This window comes from Doryrhamphus excisus, chromosome 8 (assembly GCF_030265055.1).
Source record: "Doryrhamphus excisus isolate RoL2022-K1 chromosome 8, RoL_Dexc_1.0, whole genome shotgun sequence".
Classification (NCBI taxonomy): domain Eukaryota; kingdom Metazoa; phylum Chordata; class Actinopteri; order Syngnathiformes; family Syngnathidae; genus Doryrhamphus; species Doryrhamphus excisus.
Window position 1 is genome coordinate 6623569 of NC_080473.1, and position 22949 is coordinate 6646517.

A 22949-nucleotide genomic window follows, 5' to 3' on the forward strand; every position below is an offset into this window, starting at 1 on the left:
GCGAAACAATGTGCATTTTTGTGTGTGATGATTAATGCGATTATTAATCTTCTTCTTATTCAATTCATGTCATTGTTGACCTGCTTTTGTCGTAGTGTTGATGTTCAGAATTCCTGCTGTTTGTGAATGCACTTTGCCTGCTGTGCCCTTGATTGGTCAGGGAAAGTTGTGTGCGGTGCCAGAACTGTTAAGGTCGGCAACAACGTTTGAGAAGAGCGTCAGACTTGCTTATAAAACGTTAATTGCACATTACCGCCTTGGAGCAGCTGTTGCTAGCGTCATTTAGCATCAAAATGATTTTGTGTGTCCAGGGACTGTCCTTGGTGTTGGCACCAGGACCTTTATAATGCCTTGTTTTGGTATGCATCCACATTCGTAGGACATTAATGACAGCCACCACCTTCCACAATGGAATGAGTGGCCCCCCATTTATCCTGGTTTCAGACCCGAACGCACTTGGTGAATTTTAGTAGGAATCTTATAAATATTTGTATTTTCTTACGACCTTCCCAATATGTTTGTTTCTAACATTATTAGACACAAAAGAATCAGGACAGAGACGTGCGTGCACCCCGTTCCTTGATGATTGAAGTGAAAGTTAGCCGAATGGAGATGAATTACACAACGCAGGAACACATCATAACCTTAAAGAAAAATCCTCCTGTGCTGATCGTCAATTTTCCAACATACTGCCTTGACACGGGCTCTAACAGCAGAAATGTGTGTCTTCTGAAGGTGTGTGTATGTATGTGTGTGTGTGTGTGTGTGAGACAAGACGGCACACTGTCAGAATGAGGTCAGATTTATCCCCCCTGTTCCCGACTGTTAATGGGCTGTCAAATAGAGGCAAAGAGTTTGGCGCTCTTACATCCTTCATGTGGGAAGTGACACCTGACACCTGATCAGGACTCACGACTTGAGGATTGTCTTTCGGTTATGTTGGACCCATGCACAGTAAAGGGGGGGCGCCCCGCCCGTGGAGAGCTGCTTGTGGTGTGTCATTGTTGACGTGACCCACAGCAGGTGTCATGCTGTGAGCAGAGTGGACTTTTCAAACAGCATCAGCATCCACGTTGCCAGGTGGCCTCGCGCTGGCTTCTGAAGAATTATCTTCAAACAGGAATAGCAGGAATAGCCTAATCTCGTCAGATAGATTATAGCGACAGGACTGCTGATGGCTGTATTCCTTCAATATCTGAATTGGTAAAGACTTATTTGGATGAATGGTAATTGTTTCCGACAAATCAGCTTTATTTACTCAACTTACCGCACATGACCATATTTCCTCAGTGTTCATGTCCGTTCCTTGTTATGTATATTTTGTATTCATTTGAGCTAAATGATAGCCTTTGCACGTCTCCTTCCAGACCATGTCTATCCTTCATTATCGAGCCTGTTTGTCCTGCGGCTATATGTAAATCACAGCATTTAAAAACATCTATTTTTGTGCCAACCCAAAGCAAAGCCGCCATCAATAATTCAGCTGCACAGCTTGTGAAATTGTAGCGGCGGATTCTCCGGCTTTGGGACAGGCTGCTGGCGTAAGAAAATCATATATCTTTTAACAACAGCTTTTCTGCATTCTGATTTATGTGAGCAGTCGCTGCGGGCTGGAGATGGGAAGTGATGTTTTCCAGCAGGATGAAAGATTATTTGGGTAAATAAATATACATTCAAGTTTTAGTTACTTGGAATATTAACCATGTTCACAACTTTTATGGATGGACTTTCTCGGGGCAGACCAGGGGGTCCACTTTGGGCGCCTTAGGTAACAGTGAAAAGTTTCTTTGTGCACCATAATTCAGATATTGATCAACCTTTAAAGGGTTCTTGCACGTTCTCGGCACGTCCAGTACAAAGTTTGATGGAAACCATCCAGCTAACAACAACAATGCCCTTCACCTGAAATGTCTTCATTGTCCCTAATGCTTTGGTGCCATGAATCTTCAGAAAAACTATGACATCAGATACGTACGTCACTTCTTCTTTCTCTTTGGGCTTTTCCCTTCATGGGTCGACACAACAAACCCATCTCCTCCATCCATCCGTCTTCTGCATCTGTCACTCTCATGTCCTCCTCCACTACATCCATAAACCTCCTATTAGGTCCTCCTCTACACCTCCTACCTGGCAACATCCTTCTACCAACAGCGAGGGCATATCTAGCTAAGGACGAGATTTCAAATGGAGGCGCATGGTAGCACACAAGTCAGCGGCTGAATGCCGTTGAGCACGACAGTTCTGCTTATGAATGAGTTGAAAGGAACCATGGCCTTGGTGTGTGTAGTACAGGCCCACACTTGGCTTGCTTCACGTTCTGTTCTTTGTAAGACACCCTCTTCTCTGCTTCTTCTCTTACACTTTAGATTCTTTTCTTCTTTATGAGGTTTGGGATGCGACCTGCACAAAGATCTTCACCAATTAAAGGTGTCTCAGGCTGCGTTCGGAACTGTGGTTCCGTACTGTAGCATGAACCGAAGAAAAGCTAGCTGGATTACACTTGTGTGATGCACTTGACCAAGAAGGCCATGCATCCTTGTGGGGTCCTAAGCGGACTCCCATTGCAGAGTTACTGAATCGGGGGTGTCACCAGAACTTTTGGGTGCATCCATTCATCATCCATTTTCTGTTTTCCCTAGGGTCACAGGTGTGGAGCCAAAAAACAGAAACTGCAAACTGTAAATGGCCCTTGGGCCACACTTTGGTCACCGCTGATTGTAAAAACAAACTTTAATGAAATAAGCTTTAAAAATGTGTTATTCTGTTTACTTGAGTTACGTGATAAAACCATTTTCATGTCTATAATTTCCATAACCTACGTATAATAACATGATGAAAGTATGCTGACTGGAAAATACCGTATTTTCTGGACTATAAGTCGCTCCGAAGTATAAGTCGCGCAAGACCAAAAATGCATAATTAGGTAGAGAAAAACATACACAAGTCGCACTGGAGTCACATTTTTTGCGGGTAATTTATTTTCCAAACTACTTAACCAAAACAGACATTACGTCCTCTTGGAAGGCAAGTTCTAGCAATAAAAGAATAGAGAACAGGCTGAATAGGTGTAAGATATGCTAACACAATGCTTATTCAGCCATGAATAACCATTGTGTACCAATGGTGCATTATTATACACAAAAAATAAACATGAACATAAAAGGTGTCCAGTGTTTATGTAACAAACAGTTTTTTCATTTATAAGTAGCTCTGGAGTATAAGTCGCAGGAACAGCCAACCTATGAAACAAAGTACGACTTATAGTCCGGAAAATACGGTAGAATAAAAGGAGCGGAGTTAGCTTGTGGCAAACTCAACATGACAAGCGTGAGCATACCCAAAATGGTCTTTGGGGGTCCCTGGGTGTACGGGGCTGTTAACTACAGCAGTGGCGTCTCGCTCCTTCATCTCCACCCTCCCGACTCAGCACTTCAATGGCCAAAAATAGACCTGACTTTTTCAAGACTAACAGCCTTTTTTCCTGCAAGACTGCAGTCGCCACACTCCTCTCCTCCCCTTGACACCATTGATTTTCTGCTAACAAAAAAACAATCCGTTTCCCCCCCAGTGATAATGGTGGTCCCGGGTGGACCCATCTATCTCTTGCATGTACCTGCAGCTCTGCTAGGCTGCTTTAGCTGCTTGGACACCAGCGTGTTAGCCAGACGCCCAGTGGAAAGGTACAGGAAGCGGGTCCTTATTGCATTTACACATCAAAGTTCGCTAACGTTTGTCAGGTTGAGCAGAAGCCAACGTTTGAGTCTGCTGGGCTGTCAAAGGCAGCTGGAAGATCCGAGACGGACAGCCGAGCAGCGGAGGATTTCAGCAGGCTGCCTTTCTTCAACCTCTCTCTCTCTTCCCTTGTGATTTGCTCCTTTTTGAATTTCAATTTATCCTAAGCTGTGAAGAAAAAAAAAAGTGCCAGACTGGACAAGTTCTGTGTGAAACATATGACTTCTTTGAGATGGGAGGCTGTTTTCCTCACCCTCAGAGTTTTGATTCAGCTTCAGTGGTGGCCTTCAGGAATGACTGCCAGACAGATGCTCTGTTTCCTTTTTCCATATTCATTTGAGTGAGAGTGAGGCACCATTTGCTGTATTGCTGACAGATAAGAGGGTGCTATCAATCTGTCTGTAGAGTTTTTTTTTAAATATACCTGCTTTGTGGGTTTTTTTTCTGGATACTTCCTTGTGCAGTCCAACAAGTCTAAAGCCACGTCTCCACCATTGGTATAGTACAGTCCACTTTACCATGGTATGGTATAGAACGGTGGGGGTGTCACCAGACCAGACCCAAGATTGGGTCTATGAGAACGAACGACACAAGATGAGATTTTAACTTTACTTTTAAGAAAAGTACAATAAAAAATATATGAAAATAAATATCAATCTACAAATGTAATTTCTAGTATTTCTATTCTACTACGTTACAGCAGGGATGTAATATGATCATTTAATTGCATGACAACTTATTGTGACAACTTTATTTATTATTGTGACCAAAAATGACAACTTCACACTTTGGTTGGGTTATTATGACTTAAAAACAAATATTTAATCCTTCAACTTTATGATCCTCATTTTTCCTTGTAATATTACAGACTTATTATAGTAAAATTAGAACTTTATTTCTTCATATTTTGACTTCATTCTTGGAAAATGACTGATTTATTCATGTTGGCTGTTGTTTTTCTCGAGTTTTCTTGATAATTTACAATATTGGATATGAATATGTGCTACACTCTTGAAAAAAACCCAACTAGAACCCTAGTCCTGGTCTAAGCGGTCTTTCCCTGTCCTGTTTTTGCAGGTAGAGCCTCTCTGCACGGGAAGGCCTCCCTGCAGATCGACCCGGTGCGCTCGGAAGACCAGGGCTGGTACGAGTGCAGGGTCCTGATGCTGGAGCAGCAGTCCGACACCTTCCATAACGGCAGCTGGGTGCACCTGACGGTCAATGGTGAGTCTCCTCCATGGGTCGCTTATTTATCCATATGGTCGCTCTCTATGCATGTGGTCAGAATCTGTAGAAAATATATGAAACTATTAAGACAAAAGAGTTGTATTCTACCAAGACATTTTTTTTCAAGAATAAACTCTTAATATTATAAAGAAAATAATTTTGGAATATTTTGAATTATATATTACAAATATAATAATATCATATTGTTATTATTAGGAACAAAATAAAATAAAGTTGTACTTTTTGAGCAATTATGTTGGGGAAAAATGCTATAAATAATACATGAACAAAGTTAAATAATATTTAATGAATAAAGTCATCATATAATGAGAAGGACATTTACAAGAAGACAATTGCAATCATAGGGGAAAAAAACGAGCTATGCTTTTTCATCTACATCACAAAGCTGGGAGCATTTTGTTGTTGACATATATACAGTATATACAGTATATACAGTATATACGGTACATACAGTATATACAGTATATATAGTATATACTGTATATACAGTATAACTCCAGCATGTCTACATGTGTTGGTAAACAAGAAGTGCATCATAGAAATAAAAATGTATATGAATAAACAAATAATGAACAAATAGCATTATTTGTTTAAGTGCAAGAAGATGAAAATTGTCATTTTGCTGCTGTGGTTTCAGTCGAAGCTTGACTCGGGCAGGCTTTGAGCGAGAGGCGATCAGGGAGTATTTATTTGGCTATTATTTAGCCAGCAGAGAATCGATGGTAGTTGGAGCTCTGAGGCAAAGTCTGTGATCGTGGATGGGCTATCAAGCTGATGACTGCATGGCTGGGAAAAAGCTGCACCTTTGCATTTCTCATAGGAAAGCCCCCAGGTTAGTCGATCCCACGACTACACACACTGGGATGTGTGTTTTATATCCGGAATGCGTTCCAGTCCCATTTCCTACTGAGCCGTTTTGCTTGCAGATGTGTGCTTTGCTGCAATCCGCAGCACTTTTAGTCAAGTGATGAGTTTGGTGCAATGTTTCACACGACCCCCCCCCCTTTACGGGTTCATTCACACGTGTATTTCTGGTGTTCATCCAGATTGTATGAAATGTGATTATGCATTTTGTAGCGACTGCAGAGCTTTATTGTGAATAATGCTGACAAGGTGCTGCATGGAAACTGGGGTGTAAAAGACCATCTATAAAGCCCATGGCGTCGGAATGAAGCATGCTGATGTGTATCAAAGCTGATTATCAATGCGGAACATAATGTTTTTCCTGTGTCGCGCATGCCGCCGTGCGTTAGCAAATGATGCCAGCGCTCGGTGTGCAACGATTACATCAGCGCTGACACGAGCGTCCTTTTATGTGCGCTTGCATGAGATCTCTGTGCTGCTTGAAGCTCACGTTGAAGTATGAATAGGTCAGGCAGGCCGCGGCACAGAGCGTCACCTGCACGCTGGTGGCTTTTATGAATGTCTTGTTGTGCAGGCATAATGCACCTCTGTAGTTCGCCTCATCGGTATTCACGCTCAACTTTAAGTGCTGCCGCTCTTCCTCCTCCAACGCTCTTCACTCCTGCCAGGCCTTTCAAGGTAATTGGCCTGTGGCAGGACTAATAATATCCCTCAATGTTGTGTACTTTCTGCATGTTACACGATGGATTTTTGTTGTGGGAAGGCGGGGAATCAAACACCGATGCTGTTGTGCATTGGAGCTATTGTCTTTTTTTGGATGTTGGTGACATCATTTCTCACCACACACACACAACTTCTGACTTCTGAGAAAACATACATTGAATGCAGTAGTCTATATACTGTATAATAACGAGGGCTGTTTTTACTACGATTATATTGTTACTGTAATTACCTCATTCTTTAACGTATTTATACATTTTTTTCAACCTGACCGCTCATTCCCAAAGACGCTCCCAAAGAAGTCTTTTAGTTTTTTTTTTTTTGCACAAGAGGCGATGATGCAACTCCACAATAGAAGAGAGCACATTTGGTGCAGTTTTAAGTTTTTTATGTTCAAATTAGTCCCATTTATTGATATTGATTCCTGCTTTGCGGAAATTCACTGATGGCGTTCAGGTCCAATTAGCCACGATAAACAAGGGGCGTCTGTGTATACTGTACACATCTGATCAATACACCAGTTGAGAGAAGTTTTACTACTGTTGGATCTTAAAGAGCCGAAAATAAGCTTTAAAATGCAACAATAAGAAGAAGTAGAGTAAGAAATGTATAGTAAAGCAGCATGAAAGTGAACCAGGCTGTTCATCAGCTGATTAAAAGTCTAAGACCACGGCCCCTAAGTCCATAGTCTTGGCTAAAACGTAGTCCGTCTCACTTTCTGATGGCAAAAAATGTAACCTTCACTGTGCTGATGCCTTCCAACATTACTGGCATGACTAGAGGATCCCACCTTAGATGTTTTCCACACGGCACAGTGGAGGGGGCACCATGATGGCCTGGAACAATGGAGTTTCAGGTTGTGCAGGGGCGTCAAACGGCCGATGGCTATGTGGAGATGTTGCAGGGGCATCCCTCATGACTAAAGGCACTCGTCTGTGTGGTAATGACAAGAGAAAGGACGACTTCCAAAGGAATAGGCTCACTCTTTTGGACCATCCAGGGTTGATGTTTCCACGGCACGTAACAGCACCACAGTTTCCTCACACACACAGCAGCATCCAGTCAGACTGCATTGCTGTCTCCTGAAGGAAATATATCGCCATGTTCCAATAAGAGAGCTGCTTCGAGTCAGACATCAAACAAGTGATGCCTTCATGGTGCCGTCGCCACCTAAAAGGCTGCGAGGGAAGCAGGTGCCATCTTCGTCACTCCAGGCCGCCGTTTCCTTTGACTGTTTGCTTTTTGACATTCCTGTTTACACACACGCTCCTCCTTTGGGTTCCTGTGTGGCCTTCGCTTCCTGCCAAGCAGACAGCGCATTAATGCCCACTCAGTGGCAGGTGTCAGATGGCGAGGCCTTGTGCCCGAAAAAGACACTAAGGCCAGTCTCTTCCCTTCCTCCCCCTCGCCCACATCTACTTTACATCTTACTGTGCTTCCCTTCTTTTTGCTTTTTTGCTTCAGAGATCAAGGCAAGTTTGACTTTATTGTGACACCAAAAGACATACTGGGTTATTTGCATATTCATATATTGTCATTGGCCAGCAATATTTCACAGTCCAAAAACCAAGTCAATAAAAAACTAATGACTCAGCCTGTTGGCGTTTCCCTGGTGCAAAGGCAACTAAAGGGGGGGGGAAGCGAGGGAACGTAATGCAGTGTGGGTGAGTTAGTGAGCTACAGTAATCATGGAAGAAGACGCCGTGCGAGCATCCGTCTGCCTGTGAGCTTTGTGCCTGACGAAGACAAGAACAATGGGATTTAAACATCTTTATTATTATATAATTGATGAAGGGCTGCCGCAAGTAGGACGAGGACGCTGGGCTTTTTTTCATCGAAGCAACTCTTGTGTTCTTCGGGCGTCCTACGGGACGAGCATGACAGTTGGAGACCGGTCCCAAGTTGACCAGCGTACCTGCAGTTGTCACCACACGGCATCCCGTTTCTGTCCTGTCAAACGATACTGCTTCCCAGAAGGGGCAACTAAAAAGGGGTTGGAATTATTAGTGTCACTTCCATTTCTTTGTGTGGTTATGGAATACGGACACGTGTTGGCCAGGAAGTTCCATGCAACAACATTACAATGGCGCTATAGCTTAGCTTAGCATAGCTTGGAGTAATGTCCTGTTTCTGGACACTGATGAGTTACTTGGGGTGTCCATAGTGCAGCCCGGGGGCCATTTCCGGGCTGTTTCAAAAATATAATGTAACAAAATAGAAAAAGTACTTTGCAGGTTATTTGCTAGCCTTCTGACCGTCTTGCACATACGGGTGAGCGTTGTCCACGCGGCTTTTGCCTGATGATCACACGATGAGCTTCAGGAAGTCACCATACTCCGTCACGTGTTTGTTCCTCGAAAGCTGCATTGTTAACATTCTAGCACCGCAGGATAGTTGTCGCGGCATATGTCGGCAGTTCAGTTCCACGTTGGGTATACTGCATTGGGCGCAGGGACCACTGCGGGCCGCCATTGTACTACCCACAGGTAGTACTACCTTTTGTGGCTGGTGTTGAAAGGCATTTATTGGCATATGCTGATCACGGGATTGAGCCAATATTGATGATTGATGAGGGATTGATTTTCCCTCATCATAACCATAGAACAGGAAACGTAAGTGACTCTATTATGTAAGAGGAGAGATGCATGTACTCCGATACTCTGATACTCCGATACTCCGATACTCTATATACGTATCTCCATTTCCTATGAATACATATGCCTCTACCTTCAAAATATAGAGGACATTTTAGGTTGTAGGTGTGATTTTGTATGCTTCCCATTGGACAATGAAATTAAACATGTAAATCAAACAAATTAATCGTCAAATGTGTGGAATTATGCAGCCATATATTGTTGAATGGACCAGGTAATTACATAGTAAGTTTTATATAAATGTACACGTGCACCTCTTGTAAAATAGTATAATATTGTATATTGCAATTAGCATGTTTTGCAATACGACTTTGAAATGGAATCATTTGGAATTTCCATGAAATGAATGACTTCAATGAATAATGACATTCAACAAGTTCTATATGTGCCAACTTCTCTTCTTAATAAATGACAAGCATTTGCATCTTCAATCAAGATCAATAATGTGCTTTGTAATTAAAGTGGTTAAAAACGACTCCAGGTCGCCATTTCATCATCAGTGTTTCCACGCCGTCATTGACCCACTGACTGAGCGGAACCCTTAAAGCAGTCATGCGTTTTACTCGCACCTAGCTCAACTACTGTATCTAATGCCTTTTTATTGGGGAGTGAAGTGGCGAGACAGACAGAGGTCTAAGTGGAACATTTGTTTTCCCGGCGCTTGTGTGCCGTGTGATGCATGGCAGCTTTCCCAGCAGCAAGCCGTGTCCCACTTGTGTTGCCGGCGCCTTCTCGCTCTTCAACTGAACACATGACCTCTATTTATCATCGCTGTATTGAAAGACTGAAAGCTAAGGGGGGCAAAATAGGATTAATTGGCCCCTGGTTGCTGGTGAAGAGCTCGGTGAAGCTTAGAAACATCGAGAGGTAATGCAGGGACATTACCAAGAGGCTTCTTTTACCATTGGAAAGATTTAGTGGTGGCTAAAGCCGCTATTCTACACTTCCCTCTTGCTGAGAGTTGAATATGTTCTATCTTATGGTCAGCAGAAAAGTGATTTTCTTTTCTGCATTTTGTGGGGACCAAAGGAGATTGTGGCGACCGGAGTTGGCCGGATGGTCACAAAATGCAACGGGATGCTAATGTTGTGCTACGTTTACTGCACAAGTAAACGCATAGTTTCGTCGATGCTGCTGTTCAAGCTTAAAAGGGCAAGTTCAAAGCACTCCTGTCAAAAATAGTTGAATGAGCAAGTATAATACCATATACAGTAAAACCTTGGTTAGCGTCATTGATTCGTTCCAGAAGGTCCGACTCTAACCAAAACGGACACTAACTGAATCAATTTTTGAATCAATGTGTTTCGATACATTCGATGCATACTTGTAAAACAATAAAAATATGTTTTATGTTTGCATTTTTGGCTTCCTGGAATGGTTTCATTGAATTTATGTCATTTCTTATTGGAAACATGTCCATTTTGGTTAGAGTTGGACCCTGTGGAACAAATGAATGATGCTAACCAAGGTTGGAGTCTATTACGGATTGGCCTAATGATCAATGACTCGATCATTCATAATTAATTTCAGAATTAACTCAAAATGGAGTGCACTACTTTGATGCGTGTGGCAGAGGTGCTGTTGATACGGACCACTGACATCAGACATCAAAACTAATAAAGAAAAATCATATTAAAAATGTCCTTGGAATAGAATAATCATTTGCGGTGCATGAGAAAGTGGAAAAGTAAAATTTATTTGTATCAAAACAAATATCATTTGTTTGTTTGTTTCTCATATTTCATCCGTATGCTACTACAATGACATCATTTTTCTCATCATATTTCAACTTTATTCTCCTAAAATGGTGACGTTTTTGCTTGTTGGAATGCGTCTCTGCTCTCTGCTCTTTTTTGACTTTATTCTCATAATTATAGCTGCTTTTTCCATTGATCTATTTTTCCATTGCAGTCCAAAATTTCCAAAGAGAACACTTTGGACACCCCCGGCTTCTATCAGAATCGAGGCACGGTGCGTCGGATTCCAGTGTGTTTACTTTGGCTTTCCTCTCTCCCACAGCCCCGCCTACATTTACATCGACGCCGCCGCAATATGTGGAGGCGAAGGAGGGGGGCAGCATCCTGCTTAGCTGCTCTGCCCAGGGAAACCCCAAACCGATGATCAGCTGGCTGAGGGAGGGGGAGGACCTGGTAACCAACGCTAAATATTCGGTAAGGAAAAGGATGTAAATTCATATTTATGAGGTCGAGCCTTCTTTTTCACAGATGGCGTCCATCTGCCACAATCACGTTTGTGCTCTCGAATATCGAGCTTCATTTGGGCATATTTTTAAATGAGTGGTGCAAAGCAAATCTATCAAACACTCAGTAGTGGGTCATGTTTCGTTTATGAAGATGCTACTTTGGGATGGTTTGTAAATGAAAGGTAAAAATCAGTTCTTATAACGGTTAGGACTCATTGATGTTCCATTAATGAAAGAAATTCTATGATCTTCATCTCAATGTCTGCATGCTCTCCACCACTCTCCTCCACCCACCTCCTTAAATGATGGGACGACATTCTGGTGCATTATTAATTCGCAGCCTTCGCCATCCATATCACATTCGTCCTCACTCGAATCTTCCTCAAAAAGGAAAGTCACCACAGAGCCCAGCACGTATATCAGTCAGCCTATAATATTTTTTCCTGGGGAATTTCATGCTAAGAAGATTGTCCGTGTGTGTGTGTGTGTGTGTGTTTGCTCACCCACATGCTGGCTTCCACGGAGACTGTTAGAGAAATGCAGGAATGTGTCAGACAGGGAATCGTCATCATGCTCTCTTGACTTCCCTTTATTGCTTCATTTATTTGCTGGTGGAAAAGGCTTCATACAATTACGATGCAAAACGGAACAGCAGACATTTAGGTGGGCTTGTAAGAGCCGGTGAAATGACCGTTTCTGGAGGACTGATTGGCCTCATGCAGGCGCTATTTTGGGCTAACCCCCAAAAGCTTTTATTTAACCCATTAGAAAAAGATAATAAGATAATTAAGATAAGGATTATGTAATAAGAGTGCAGATACCACACGAGTCTCATCTATGTATTGACATAGTACCATAAGATCCAGACTATTGAGTGCACCTGAATATTTCAAGGGAACATAATGTATGTACTGTACTGTATCTCGTATATAGCCTAAGGTGGGATATTTACACAATATAAGACACACTATAAAACTTGCAATCCTGCCTAGTCTCAGTGTTCCTCATCACTTGTTTTTGGAGTTCAACAGCAGTCCAGCTGTCGTAATTCTTCACACTCCGGTCTGTATTATGTCTTATTTCTGTCTTTTGTGTTTATTTTCTCTTAGTATGTCTACTACATTGGGTCATCGGAGTGTAAAGGTTACTACAAGGGTGTTTTATTTGATGTCTAGAGGGCTCTAATAATGTTAAAAACTGCATTCAGAAGTTTGTAAACAGGTTTCTATGCTTCATCTGGGGAAGTATTCAGTTTGGAAATAATTTCTCCTATTTTGCAGATTCACTAATCACCATCAGGCCTGGAACCAATTAAATGCGATAAAGGAGGAATTCATGTAGTAAAGTTAATTCATGAATGTTACCAATATTAGACTTTGCTTCTTTCTTCTTCTTCTTTCATCTTAAAGTGGCTTTCCAGGCGTCCGGTCTCACCTTCACAGCTTTCCACTGTTTACTTCACACCCGTGGCTCTCAGCCTGTGGCACACAAAGTGTTCATCTTGTCATCATGCGCTTCTAGACTTGGTCAGGGAGAGGAGATTTGTGCACTTGCATGGAGCTCTCAGTCTCAGTTCTGCTGAAGGCCACCACCTCCCTCCCCCAACCCCCCTCATCCCCTCCCTGACTCCCACTTCTTCTGTGCTGCATAATGGACTGACTACAGCTGTGTGTGAGTTCAATGAACAGCGTCTCACAACCTGTTGCATAATTTATAGATGGGGGGGGGAGGGTCTAGTAGGTCTTGTCTGGTCAGTATTTATTGGTTCCCATAAAGCAGCTCAGCAACACCGAGCCGTGCATTTCCAAGGTTCCGCTTTACAGGAGAGTGATGTGTTCACAAAAACATGGCTCGTGTCCCCACAGGTGCACGACGGAAGCTTGACCATCCTTGGTATAACTCGGGACGACAGAGGGGCATACACGTGCAAAGCCCACAGTGACCAGGGTGAAGTGCTGCACACCACCCGGCTGTTGGTTCAAGGTATGGAGCATTAAGACACGCAGATGTCCACACTCCAAAACCAAACGAGCCACTGGCTTTGTTGTCCCACGGCTTGGTACCACGGTCATGTGACGCTTGGAAACGCTAGGACCTCACTGCTCTCCCGTACAAATTCACACTTGCGCACCCGCAATGTCAAACTGTTGATGGGTTGGTTTGCAGTCCATCATTTCCTGTGTGTATCTGACTCGTTCAGAGATTGCCTTGATTTCTCCTCCTATTTTGAATCAACATTTGCAATAAAAATGTCTGAAATATTTTGTTTAGTTCCAGCTGCAAGAACGCTCTCCGTCTCTCTTGAATTACCATGGTTTCTTTGCAACGAGTGACACTAGCAAACTACATAGTTGAATAGAGTTAACCCCGATGAGGAGTTGTAAAAGCAGCCCCAAGCGTGTTTTAGAAATAAAATAAAACCAAAATAAACCTTATAAAAAAGGAAGATGGAGTAAAAGTCATAATGTCATGAAAAAGAGCTAATGTTTATGCTTGTAACTATGGTAACGAAGGCTGTCATAAATAGGGCATTCATGGCGCTAACTAATTTATTTATATTTATTTATTCTATTTATTTAATATGGTGTGATGCTCAACACTTACCGTACATTACCTTACATTACCTTTTCATTATCTTACATTACCTTACGTTACCTTACCTTACCTTACATTACATTACCTTACATTACCTTTCATTACCTTTCATTACCTTTCATTATCTGCTGTGACGTCATAAGTTGATGTTTCTTTTGTTGCCTTTCATTGTGGTCTGCCTTTCAGGGCCCCCGTTCATCGTTTCCCCGCCAGAAAATGTCACCGTCAACATATCGCAGAATGCACTCTTCACCTGCCAAGCGGAGGCGTATCCTGGCAACCTGACCTACACCTGGTTTTGGGAAGAGGATAACGTCTACTTCAAGAAGTAATGTGCTGAGTCGCTGGTTTGGGGGGGGTCAGGTTGTCGCTCCTGGGCCATGGCGGGAAGACCTGTTAAATGACACCAGGGATTTTTTATTTCAACATTCCATTTCCTCACTGAAGTATGATTTTATTCCCCTAATATTCTAACCTTTCCCAAGGTCTAGTTTTTCAAATAAATACAACTTTATTTACTTTTGTTTGTTTTTCAATATTAGAAAAGACAAGAATATATTTTTTCTTCAATATTTCAACTGTGTGCTACTAGTATGGCATTATTGTATTCCCCACAACTTTTTTTTCTTGTTAGAATAGGATTTTCTTCTTTTGTTTTTTTGTTTATTATTTAGTTTATTTATTTAATCATTTTTTGGCCGTCTCTCATGGCCTGATGGACGGTCCTGGTGTACACTGCTGTGATGAAAACGCCGGTGTGTCCTCTTGCAGCGACCTGAAGCTCCGAGTGCGCATCCTCATCGACGGCACCCTCATCATCTTCCGGGTCAAGCCAGAGGACGCCGGGAAATACACCTGCAGTCCGAGCAACAGCCTCGGCATCTCGCCGTCGGCATCGGCGTACCTGACCGTTCAGTGTGAGTTGACTGTGGCGTTTCTGTTGCAGCGCCATGGCGGCTTCTCTATTGTGTGACAGGACCGCCATGGCACTACACGACATGCAATGACATCCACCTTCTACTATGCTCATGTTCAGACCCCGCCCGAGTGATCAACATGCCCCCGGTTATCTACGTCCCTCGGAAACTGCCAGGCATCATCCGTTGCCCGGCGGACGCCAACCCGCCCGTGACATCGGTGAGGTGGGAGAAAGATGGCTACCCTCTGAGAGTGGAGAAGGTCAGACCCACGAGCTGCGCAGCGGGCTTCCCTTCATCATCCCATGTTTAAAAGTTCCTCTAACTGTCTCGCAATAGTACCCTGGCTGGAGCCTGATGCCAGATGGAAGTATTCGGGTAGCAGAGGCCACAGAAGACTCCCTGGGCACCTACACCTGTGTGCCTTACAACGCCCTGGGTACCATGGGCATGTCCCCCCCTGCCACTTTGGTGCTAAAGGTAGAAAACGTGCACTTCTGTATCACGCAATGAATGCAAGGCAACAGCTGCGAAAGAATCTGCCATCTGACAAATGGAATGGTAGTTCTAGCAACCTTTGTGTGTTTTTCCAAGGATCCCCCTTACTTTAATGTGAGGCCTGGGGGGGAGTACCGTCAGGAGGCCGGGAGAGAGCTAGTAATCCCTTGTGCTGCTTCTGGAGACCCCGACATTCCAAGTATCACTTGGAGAAAGGTGCACTTCCTTTATTCCGTTCCTTTTAGGGATGTCCGATATCGTCTTTTTTGCCGAAAACCGATATGCTGATATCAGCTGATACCGATATGTGTAACAATATAAAATATGAAAACACAATATCTGATACCGATATTGACCGATACTGATATCGGGAGGGTCATTATCAGCATCCATATTTTTTATTCATTCATTCATTCATTTTCTACCGCTTTTTCCTCACGAGGGTCGCGGGGGGTGCTGGAGCCTATCCCAGCTGTCTTTGGGTGAGAGGCGGGGTACACCCTGGACTGGTCGCCAGCCAATCACAGGGCACATATAGACAAACAACCACTCACACTCACATTCATACCTATGGACAATTTGGAGTCGCCAATTAACCTAGCATGTTTTTGGAATGTGTGAGGAAACCGGAGTACCCGGAGAAAACCCACGCATGCACAGGGAGAACATGCAAACTCCACACAGAGATGGCCGAGGGTGGGAATTGAACCCTGGTCTCCTAGCTGTGAGGTCTGCGCTAACCACTAGACCGCCGTGCCGCCCCATATTTTTCAGACATCCCTAAATCTTTTATTATATTAATTCTGGTATGATTCCATCTTTATTTGTTATCATAAAATGACATATTTTTCATAATATTAGGGTTTTATTGTCATAAAAACTATGAGTTCAGGGAATTTTTTTTATTATTGCAAAACACAAGGTTGGATGACCTGAAAATTATTTTTTTCCCCTTTTTTCTCTTAAAATGGATCATAATTAAGGCTTTACTCTCATAATATTATTCTTACAAAAATACCGCCATTTTCTCATGAAATGTAAAAATTGTAAAAAAAAATTGATTGCCGGAAAAATTACAATGCTAAAAATGATACTTAAGAAATAAAAATGTAACATCATTTGCATAATATTCCAGGTTATCAGCGTGAAACAACAGCTTGATGTTGGTAAACATGATGACTGGCTTCTCGGTAAAATAAACGTTTTTACATGTGAAACTAGAGATTGATTTTACTAAAATGACATTTGATCAAGTGATGATTATGGTAAAAATACAATGTATTCAATGTACCTAATGTAATGTCCTTATCTATGCCAAAGGTGGGGAAGCCAAGTAGGAGCAAGCACAATATCCTCCCCAGCGGCAGCTTACAGTTTGTGTCCCTCGGCAAGGAGGACCACGGCGAGTGGGAGTGTGTGGCGACCAACGTGGTCACAAGCATCACTGCCAGCACGAGGATCCTGGTCATCGGTACGAGGAGCCAACACACTTCTCTCTTGTTGTTGTAATTTCAGCTTCACTCTCGTTGCACTCTGACTTTGTGTACTTAGTGTCATTCCCATGAAGAGCTAGAGATAGACATCTCTTCATCTCCTCGCCTCGATCCAATTTGGCCGCGGCCGTCATTAAAATGCCGTTTAATCTTATCTGTAATAGCGTCATAAGATTTGGAGGCTGCGTCTGGAATCGCAGCGTGGCGCCGCCAGAGGAGCCTTTGTCTGTCCGCTCACCGGACCAAAGACGGTTTTCGTGTGCTTGAAATTGAAATCCACGGACTCGAACATCGAAAAGGAGTTTGGCTTGTAGCCTTTGATGATTAACCAGTGACTTTGAACCAAAAGGAAGAACGCCAGGTTCTACATGAGTCCGACATGAGTCCGTCATGAGTCCACAGATCCGTGATTTTTTCTGCGTCACCGAGCCCGCTTCAAACACTTTCCAACATATCTGCTCCCATTTCATGTACAATAAATCTATAGGAGCTGGCGAAATTATTAGGTACACCTACACATCTTCATGCACGGGGTGTTCAAACTTTTTCCGGCGACGGCCACATTGTGACTTTGTCACATATTCAACTTTTAAAAAATAACTTCTTATTCAACTCTATGCTACAAAAATAACATTAATTTTCCTCATAATATTACAAGTTTATTCTTGTAATATTGTGGGTTTTTTTCTTGTTTTTTGTTGGAGTTTTTTTCATAATATTTTGACTTGATTACAACTTATTTTTTCATATTTTATAAAAATATTTAGCAAATTTGTTTCTTGTAATAATAACCTTTATTGCCATAAGATTTATTTTATTGTTTTAACACTACAAAGTTTCTCCAAAAATTACAACTTTATTGTTTTATTTCTTTCATTTTTCCATTTTATGCGACTACATTGACTTTTGATGATTTTAATTATTTTTCCTTTGGACACACCTGATTTCATGACCGTGCCTTGGTCGGGATAGTTGATGGACGCTGTCAGAGAGATGTGTTGAAGCATTGGTGAGCTTTGACCAACTGGAGCGTCTGCACCTTCAGCGGTTCCTTCTGCTCCGGTTGAACGGAGCCAACTTTGGCTGGACCGCGTGAGGTGCAGCATGTCGCACCGCTGTGCCTCGCGGTCTCGGGTCTCTCAGCTCCATCCCACAGAGGTGCAAGGTAGGGCGGGACAGGCGAGAACCGCCGGAACTTGACCTGGTGCAGGTGGTCCTTTTGGCCACAGTGGGATGAAGACGATGAAGACAGAAATTATTGGAACCACGTTGTCGTTTCAACATTTGGTCACGCCGTTGTTGATAGCGCACGTGTGTGGCTTCTAGTTACATTGTTAGCTCACGTTTCCTACCTTCCTTCCTTCTTTCCTTCCTCCCGCTCTCTGAAATCCACTCAGGCACCAGCCCGCACGCTCCCGGCAACATCCATGTTTTGCCCTCCACGACCTCCGCTAATGTGTCCTGGGAACCGGGCTACGACGGCGGCTTCGAGCAGACGTTTTCCGTGTGGTACGGCCCAGTGTGAGTGCTCAGGCCCAGCGCCTTGTTGTCTACTGCCTTTGTTGATATTGATAAGATGTGGAACTATCTGCTCGGCACGCTTGGGGTCAAGAACCTTTGAATTTTTCAAAGAAAGTCATAAATCTGTTGTATTCTTGTGTAAGTAGCATTTGCACAACCATTTTTGTTTCTAGTACCTTAAGGGGACAATACTATAGGAATCATCTATTGTTGTCTTCATAGCTGCCAATAATCAAGATAATCGCCTCGGTTTGGGGCTGCACGTGTCCTGCCTGCGTTGGGGGAGCGGCGATTCATTGAAGGGAAACATGAACTCTAACATGTGACATTCTGAAGACGATAAGCCCCCCAGGCACACCTCCAACAAGTTACCACCCTTAGGAAGGTGAAGGTGACGGTGATGCATATGCACCAACCGTGTTTTACCAACACGGTTGGTGAAAAGGTTTTAAGTGGGTGCACAACTGTGATTCATTTTCTAAGGATTGGAGACCTGGCTGCAACCCCCCCTCTCTACTAAGTGTAACCAAGTTTACTTTCCATAGTATTGTCCCTTTAGATAATAAAATGGTTGTAAAATATGAGAGAGGGCGGTCGAGTGGTTAGCGCGCAGACCTCACAGCGAGGAGACCAGGGTTCAATTCCATCCTCGGCCATCTCTGTGTGGAGTTTGCATGTTCTCCCCGTGCATGCGTGGGTTTTCTCCGGGTACTCCGGTTTCCTCCCACATTCCAAAAACATGCTAGGTTAATTAGCGACTGCAAATTGTCCATAGGTATGAATGTGAGTGTGAATGGTTGTTTGTCTGTATGTGCCCTGTGATTGGCTGGCGAGGGTGTACCCCGCCTCTCGCCCGAAGACAGCTGGGATAGGTTCCAGCACCCCCGCGACCCTCGTGAGGAAAAAGCGGTAGAAAATGAATGAATAAATGAATATGAGAGGTGTATCATGTCAGGAACTCTGGGCTCCATGGAAAAAGTCACATTGGGTTTCCCTGGACAGTCATGGTCATCACGTCCCTATTGGGGAATTGTCCCAACCCCCCTCCATATGGCATCCCTGGGTGACCCGTAGTGACTTTTTTGAGATAGTGAATCCTCTGTTTTTCATCACAGGGAGTGATAATCAGGCGAAAGTCATATTGTTCCCCAGCTTTAGTGACCCTATTTTCCCCGTGGATCAGCATAAGTAGGTCACTTGTGTGCATTTTCCAACTTTTAACTATGAAAGCTCGCCAGTGTCTTTGCGGCTTCAACCCGAAGCCAAGCAGCACTTGCAGTGACGAACAGCAGACAAAAGCAATGGGAGTTCATTGGTCACCCTTAAATAACATGCCACTCTTCTTCCACTTGCTCTTGGGCAATTTCCAGGTCAAAGAGAATAGACTTCGGTCCACATGACTGGCATTCAATGCCGGTTTCTGGTGCTCAGACTTGGTTGCTGGTGCCAGGGCTGGAGCCTGGGACGGAGTACCAGTTCAGTGTGCTGGCACAGAACAAACTGGGCACAGGCCCGTTCAGCGAAGTTGTGACAGTCAACACTGCAGGTGGGTTCTGGTTCCATTGCTGGTTCCATTAACACTCGCATGCTTCCTTTTTTACCCTCTTCTGTTTGCCACCGACTTGGCTCTGGCACCTTTTTATCCTTTCCATAAGGCCCAATGTAGCATACTGCCCTCTAGTGTGCTTGGCATGTGGAATATTCCACTCACTGGATAGGTCCTGCTGTCCAGTCATACCTGTGCAACTCTGCATTGACTTGAAATCTTATTTGTCATGATTTTAAAAACATAGCGCCACATTTAAACACTACAGTACGTTTTCCTACACATTTCTTCTTAAACTACTAACTACTAAACGACTCATTAGGTTTGTAAAGGCACAATTTGTAGTTTCACTCGTAGGGAAAAAAATCAATGAATTAAGCAGCATCCTTTTTATGCTTCCATTTTATTATGTTCAAAGAGAAACAAATAATGTTGCTGCACCAAGCCAGACATGATATGCAGTTTCATCCACGTCTCTGTAATGACTCATGAGAAACTTGGGTTAGTTCGTGAGAAGAGGCCATTAAATCTTTATCTACTCAAAGCACATCGCTCCTCTAGCGGCGAGCAGTGATGTGTTCCATTGAGCACAAAAGCAACAGCATGAGCATGAGCCTCACTTGAAGGGAATCACCTGTGTTTGACAGGACAGCATTTGCTGGATGTAGAGTGTTTATGAATGAATGTTGCATTTCAGGTCGTGCATTTACTAAGTAATCTCATGCACACACACATATAATGCTTGCTATGTATGTCGCTGCAGTGCAAATTAAAGATGTCTGCTCTTTAAAATCAATGCCTCAGCAAGACATGGGGGGGGTATTGCATGGACAGATGACCCCATTTACAGTGGAGACAGCAACAATTGATCGCTTTAAGGGTAATGGTTTTACTTTATTAGGACGTGCTTACCAACTTACAGTAAGGGACATCGGCTGTTTACACTTCATGTCAAATACCGATGTTTCTCATTAGTAGTCAGGACTAATTCCCAGTGAATCAGCCACTACTTTGACTTTTTTCTTCAACTTTGAACCCTGCGGCTCATACAGCGCTGTGGCGAATTCATAGCTTAGTTCTGCTAATTAGTGGTGCCTGCTGGGGCACTGCAATGACATCAGCCTCCCTCTAGGCTCCTCTGTCCAGCACCCTGCTTCTTGCCCGAAGTCAGCTGGGATAGTTTCCAGCAACCCCAGTGAGCATAAGCGGCATAGACAATTGATGGGTGAAAAAGGTTTTCTTTGCTCCACTACAAAAATATTCAATTTATAAATCAAGAATCCCTCGTCAATGGAAAGGAATGGGAACCAATTAATGGAGGGATTCCTGTATTGTATTATTGCAATAACAGCCAAATCTTCCAACAAACTACATGAACCTTTACCACAAAAGACCATCTAAACTATATTTCCTCTGCGATACATCTGACCTTCTCCCCCAGGCTCACCCCTGGGTACCCCAGAACCACTGGTGCTTCTTACTCCACCGCGGTGCCTCACAGCCAATCGCACGCAGCACGGTGTCCTCCTCACTTGGCTCCCCCCAGCCAACCACTCTTCCCCCATCAACCGCTACATCATGGAGTTCCGCCTCGGGGAGCGATGGGAGATCCTGGATGACTTGATCCCGTCCACCGAGACGGAGCTCATTGCCAGAGACCTCGTTCAGGTAGGGAAACGTGATCGAGTGTTTATAGTAGCAAGACAATAAGACCATGGTTGTTGTGTTGCCAGGAATCCTGGTATGAGTTTCGAGTGATGGCCGTCATGGATGACCTGATCAGTGAGAGCAGCAACGTAGTGGGCGTGTCCAGCACGGGTCAGTATCCAGAAAAAACACCGCCTTTGTCATCCATATCGGATTCATGTATTTAGTGGGGAGTGTTTTTGCCTTCCTGGTAATTATCCCATGTGGTATTGGACCAATACTGTATTGCGTAATTACCAGGCTGGTTACCATATTGGATTAATTGAAGACCATATATTCCCATTTTAGAACCTCTGTACTTTTCCTGTCAGATCCTTTCCCCCCTGCAGAGGTGGCTGATGAGGGGCTGGCGCGGCCCGTGGTGGCGGGCGTCGTGGCAACTATCTGTTTCCTGGCAGCGGCGGTGCTGTTCAGCACCCTCGCGGCCTGCTTTGTCAACAAGCAGCATCGGCGCAAACTGAAGCGTAAACCGGGTTGGTCCTCCGTGTCTGATATCGTACCCCCCCCTCCCCACGTCTGACTGGGGAAATAGTAAATGTATTTGTCCTCCCAGATCCTCCCTTGTCGGTGACACACTTCCGGAAAAGCATAGAATCTCCGTAAGTAGCGCCAACGCCAGAGCCCGTGCTGCTGTCATGCATCTTCTTTTGCACCACTTTTATTATTTATGCCAAGAAATAATAATGAAAGTAGGGATGCTCCGGTCAGGGTCTTATGTGGACGATTCCGATACTGATCATCCATAAGCGATATCCGCCGATCACGTGGATTAACTTAATTAATTTTTCCATGTATTTATGCTGAGTGCTATTAGTCAGGGTCCCTGCCAAATATTATTATTATATTATTATTACAATTCATACAGTTCATTATTACCAAAATAAATGTTTGGGCGGCGTGTGAAATGATTTTTGTTTGACACAAACCTGAATTTTATTTGACGCATGTTGTGTAGTAATACACGGAATAATACATGGGAAATACAGTACATTCTTTAATAATAATCTGGAAAAAAAACAGAATGAATTAATAAACAAAAAGCATGAATAATCAAACTGCAATAGGTTCGGTAAAGAAGTGATCAAACACGCCGGCATCGATTGGCATAGCCTACGCTCAATTTTGAGCAAGATTTTGTTGGCAACTCTACGTGGCTCAGCAGACGTATAGTAGACGCCGCATGCTAATTGGATGTTGTCATTGGCTTCGGAAGGCGTTTATTGGCATATGCCAATTACGTATTTATTAAAT

At 43.5% G+C, this 22949-nt stretch overlaps 1 protein-coding gene across 5 annotated transcripts in view; it reads left to right on the forward strand.

The window, feature by feature from the left end:
* The window catches only part of igsf9ba (immunoglobulin superfamily, member 9Ba), a 49571-nt gene that overhangs the window by 11264 nt on the left and 15358 nt on the right, over positions 1-22949 (forward strand). For all 5 annotated transcript variants that reach the window (XM_058079900.1, XM_058079901.1, XM_058079902.1 and 2 more), the window contains exons 3-17: positions 4810-4956; positions 11238-11389; positions 13287-13404; positions 14203-14344; positions 14788-14933; positions 15053-15195; positions 15273-15413; positions 15528-15647; positions 16752-16902; positions 18322-18445; positions 19816-19991; positions 21433-21659; positions 21725-21809; positions 22010-22171; positions 22252-22297. In XM_058079900.1, coding sequence (XP_057935883.1) covers positions 4810-4956; positions 11238-11389; positions 13287-13404; positions 14203-14344; positions 14788-14933; positions 15053-15195; positions 15273-15413; positions 15528-15647; positions 16752-16902; positions 18322-18445; positions 19816-19991; positions 21433-21659; positions 21725-21809; positions 22010-22171; positions 22252-22297 — 2080 coding nt within the window. The remainder of the gene's footprint in view (positions 1-4809; positions 4957-11237; positions 11390-13286; positions 13405-14202; positions 14345-14787; positions 14934-15052; positions 15196-15272; positions 15414-15527; positions 15648-16751; positions 16903-18321; positions 18446-19815; positions 19992-21432; positions 21660-21724; positions 21810-22009; positions 22172-22251; positions 22298-22949) is intronic.